Consider the following 4,389-nt stretch of genomic DNA (forward strand, 5'->3'; position numbering starts at 1 on the left):
ATAGTATAAGCGTAGCAATGACTTTGGTTTTTGTTCATATAATCTCACCCAAGGCCCAGGTTTAGGTTTTGAATTGAAATTAACGTAACAGGATTCTTGAATGACCATCTTCAAATCTCGGGATCCAGAGTTTTTCGAGAAAAGGTCCATACTTTGGATGGGCCAAGTCTTCCATTTAGGTTTAGATTTTCTTCAAAAAAATGTTTAGGTTTTCAGAAAAAATGGGGCTGGAAACATGAAAGCAATTGATGATATCTGCATACTAGAATATTTGTTGATTTTTCCTGTTAAAGTGAAAATATAGTAATGTATCAAATTTATTTTGGTAAGTGATGAGACGGTAAGATCCCAAAGTTTAAATATACTGAATTTTTTTTTTGAGAAAGCCTCATGAGTAGGGAGTCTTCTCTAATTTTGAGAGCTTGTAGGAGAATAAGACAATAAAATTCGTTGTAAGAGCGTCAATTTATACGGCAAAGAATACCTAGCCGATAGCGGGCGGTGATATCATCGATCGCGAGGCGTCTCTAGCTTCAGTTATCGTCGCCGCGGCCGTCCAATATCAGGTTTTTCCCTTCTATTTCCTACTTCTGTAGTGTATGCTTATAATATCCTAGTTCTCATTTCGCCAAATGATGCATTTTTTATTCATCCCCATTCCGAATCACCGCACTCCATCCGCCGCAGCGATCCGCTTAATGGGTTTTTCGTGAAATGTTTCGCCTGTTATTTTCTCTATTTCAAGATGAATTTTTCTCAATGTTCGTTGCACGAATCAGTCGAATTTGGTATTTTCTTGTGACCTAATTCAGTTTTTTTTTCGTTTTCCCTGTCAATCCAGGGTACCGCTAATTTGTGGCCTTGTTGGAAAGTCAAGTAGATCAGCAAGCCATGGCCGATTTGGAGAATCTGCTGTTGGAGGCCGCTGGAAGAACAGGCCATTCAGGAAGAACTAATCGTTCTCGCAAGAGCCGACGCCGAAGAGAAGGTTCTTACTCAGATGATGATTCGGAAAGGAATGATAATTCAAATAACCCGGGTTACAAAGGCCGAAAAAAGTCCTCAGGAGCTCAAATTCCCCTCAAGAAACGGCTTGATCCTGGGGAGAGAGACGGCAGAAGCAGTCGATTAGACAATGGCGACGATGAAGACGAGGATGACTGTGAAGATCGGCGGAGCGGCGACGAGAACGATTCAGACAGCGCCCCATCTGTTGGAAGTGATCTCTACAAAGATGAAGAAGACAGAGAAAATCTTGCCAATATGACGGAGTTAGACAGAGAGATGATCCTTACGGAGAGGAGTATCAAAAGGGATGACTACCAGCTAAAGAAGAAGGCCAGGGCGACCTCTTCAAAGAAAGACAATAAATCAAGAAAGAGAACTCCTCCTCTGCCAAGAACAGGGCGGTCCTCGACGAAATCTGCGGCCAAGGACGATGCACTTAATGAAATCCTTGCCAAGAGGATGAAGCAACACGATTCCGAGGGTCACAGCCGCAGGCTCCGAGACCCAGCTGGAGGAACAGAATCCAACAGAGATTCCTCCCCTCCGAAGCGCAAGATTCCGCATCCTGCCTCGCCAAGCCCGTCTTCGAGCTCCAGTGAGAGCCAGGGGCTGCCCAGAAGAGACTCTTTGTCAGTCTCGGCACCGAAACAGCTTCCCGACAGTGACGAGGACGAACAATCAAACTCCGGTTCAGACTCAGAGCCTCTGGACTTCGACGATGTGAAGCAGATAACGATCCGCAGATCCAAGCTTGCGAAGCTGTTCATGGAGCCCTTCTTCGAGGATCTGATTGTGGGCTGCTTTGTCCGAGTTGGGATCAGGCGAACCCGGTCAGGGACCAGCCTCTATCGGCTCTGCCTTGTCCTGAACGTGGATGCCAGTGATCCAGACCGCCTCTATAAGTTTGAGAACCGCAGTACTTACAAGTATTTAAACTGCGCCTGGGGGGCAGAGTCTAATTCTGCTAGGTGGCAGATGGCAATGATATCAGATTCCCCTCCGGCGCCAGAGGAGTTCAAGGCCCTTGTGAAGGAGACTTCCCGGGCCGGAGGGAAGATGCCGACCAGAGAGGAGGTGATGAGAAAGAAGGAGGCGATTGAAAAGATTGGGAGCTTTGTTTACTCGGCAGCAACAGTGAAGCAGATGCTGATGGAGAAGAAGTCAGCGGCAGCGCGGCCCACGAATGTGGCAGCAGAGAAGGACAGACTGAGGAAGGAGATGGAGGCAGCGGAGGCCCGGGGGGATGAGGCAGAGATGGGCCGTATCCGGGACCGGCTTAAGCGGCTGTCAGAAATGGGTAAGATTAAGGATTCAAAGGCTGCAAGGTTGGCTGAGATGAACAAGAGAAACAGGGAGGAGAATTTCAGGAACCTATCAGAGCGAAGACCGGTAATCTCAGAACTTCAAAACCTTGCAATAAATTTCTTCAATTACCTTGTAACATTTCTTTTCTTAAATTGTTTTAGATTCTCTATCTGATTTATAACCAGATACGAATTTGAAGATTCATTTATTTGGCATAACCTTCATCATCCTCTGAAGATAATTTATTCATTGATAACCTGTGTCTCCTTTCGAGATTCTTTATTCATTGGATTACCTGAGATTGAACCTGAAGATTCATCTACTGACAAACATAAGTTCCATTTACTCGGTAACATGGATCTGTATTTACTTCATACAGGATAACAGTAAGGTTGGGGAGGCAGGGTACGACCCATTTTCAAGAAGGTGGACAAGATCAAGGAACTATTATGCAGCGGACTCGACGGCAACGGAGGAAGCCGTGGCTGAGCAGGAGGCGGCAGCAGAGGAGGGGAAGCTGGTGGACACGGTGGCACCGACGGACAGGGGGAAGGAGGCAAGCCAGTTGCATGATTTTGAGCTTCCGATATCGCTGGCCGGGCTGCAGAGGTTTGGAGGGGCGATGGGGGCGCAGGCGGGGTACATGGCCAGGAGGCAGAGGATTGAAGCAACAATGGGGGTTAGGCTGCCGGAGAATGACGGGCGGAGGCACCCATTGACATTGACCGTCAGCGACTACAAGCGCCGTCGTGGACTCCTTTGATCTGGGTTGAATCCTCTCTCTAGAAGTCTGTCTCAATGTCTGTCTAGAATGCGCAGGTTGTCCATTTTGGTGGCAGATCTTGTTTGATAGTATCCTTGGATCCAGCTTGCCGGAGTTTTGCTTGTATTATTTAAGCCATATAATGATATATGGGCGCTTATGGATCATACGCAAGCCAGTGTGTTGGGGTCAATACTGTATGATCCTGCCAATTTTAGGGATAGAGATGGTTCTAATTTTCAAACCGCATTCAAGGCAGCGACTCAAGCATCCTCCCCGCAATCCGCACATCTTTCTCTCACTTCTCTCTATCTTTCTGTGTCATCTCTCACTTCTCTCTTTTCTCATCTCTCATCTGTCTCTCTTTCGCTGTGTCTCTCTCTCTCTCTTTCTCTCTGTCTTTCTCTCAATGTTTCTCTCTCACTCTGTGTCTCTCTGTTTCTCTCTCTGTCATTCCCATTCTCCCTCTCTGTTTCTCTCTCTCTCTGTCACTCCCATTCTGTCTCTCTCTCTCTCTGTCACTCACATTCTGTCTCTCTCTCTGTTTCTCTCTCACTCTGTCATTCCCATTCTGTCTCTCTCTCATTCTCACTCTCTGTCACTCCCATTCTGTCTCTCTCTCTCTGTTTCTCGCTTGTTCTCTGTGTCTCTCATTCTTTCTCTCTCTATTTCTGTGTGTCTCTCTTTCTGTTTTTCTCTCCGTTTCTGTTTCTCTCTCTCATTCTGTCTGTCTGTCTGTCTCTCTCTCTCTATTTCTGCCTCTCTCTCTCAATCTGTCTTTCTCTTTTTCATTCTCAGTCTCTCCCTCTCTGTCTCGCTCTCTCTCATTCTGTCTCTCCCTCTTTGTCTCTCTGTCTCTCTCTCTCTCTCTCTCTCTCTCTCTCTCTCTCTCTCTCTATTTCTACCTCTCTCTCTCTCTCAATCTGTCTTTCTCTGTCTCGCTCTCTCGCTCACTCTCTGTGTCTCCCTCTCTGTATCTCTCTCTCATTCTCTCTCTCCCTCTCTGTCTCTCTCTCTCATTCTCTGTCTCTCCCTTTCTGTCTCTCTCTCTATTTCTGTGTCTCTCTCTATCTGTTTCTCTTTCGTTCTGTCTCTCTCTCTCTCTCTCTCTCTCTCTCTCTCTCTCTCTATTTCTGTTTATCTCTCTTTCTGTCTTTCTCTCCATTCTCTCTCTCCCTCTCTGTCTCTCTCTCTCATTCTCTCTCTCTCCCTTTCTGTCTCTCTCTCTATTACTGTGCGTCTCTCTCTGTCTCCCTCTCTCTATTTCTGTCTCTCTCTCTCTCTGTTTCTCTCTCTCTCTCTATTTCAGTTTA

General features: G+C 46.6%; 1 protein-coding gene across 1 annotated transcript; it reads left to right on the forward strand.

The window, feature by feature from the left end:
* The first annotated feature begins 477 nt into the window (after positions 1 to 477).
* VIP5 (plus-3 domain-containing protein) lies at positions 478 to 3,243 on the forward strand. The gene is made up of 3 exons (XM_078572746.1): positions 478 to 566; positions 842 to 2,397; positions 2,693 to 3,243. Exons 2-3 carry the CDS (start codon positions 892 to 894, stop codon positions 3,074 to 3,076), a joined length of 1,890 nt encoding a protein of 629 aa, XP_078428872.1. The 5' UTR covers positions 478 to 566; positions 842 to 891; the 3' UTR covers positions 3,077 to 3,243.
* Positions 3,244 to 4,389: the final 1,146 nt, after the last annotated feature.

This window comes from Wolffia australiana, chromosome 3 (genome assembly GCF_029677425.1).
Source record: "Wolffia australiana isolate 7733 chromosome 3, ASM2967742v1".
NCBI lineage: Eukaryota > Viridiplantae > Streptophyta > Magnoliopsida > Alismatales > Araceae > Wolffia > Wolffia australiana.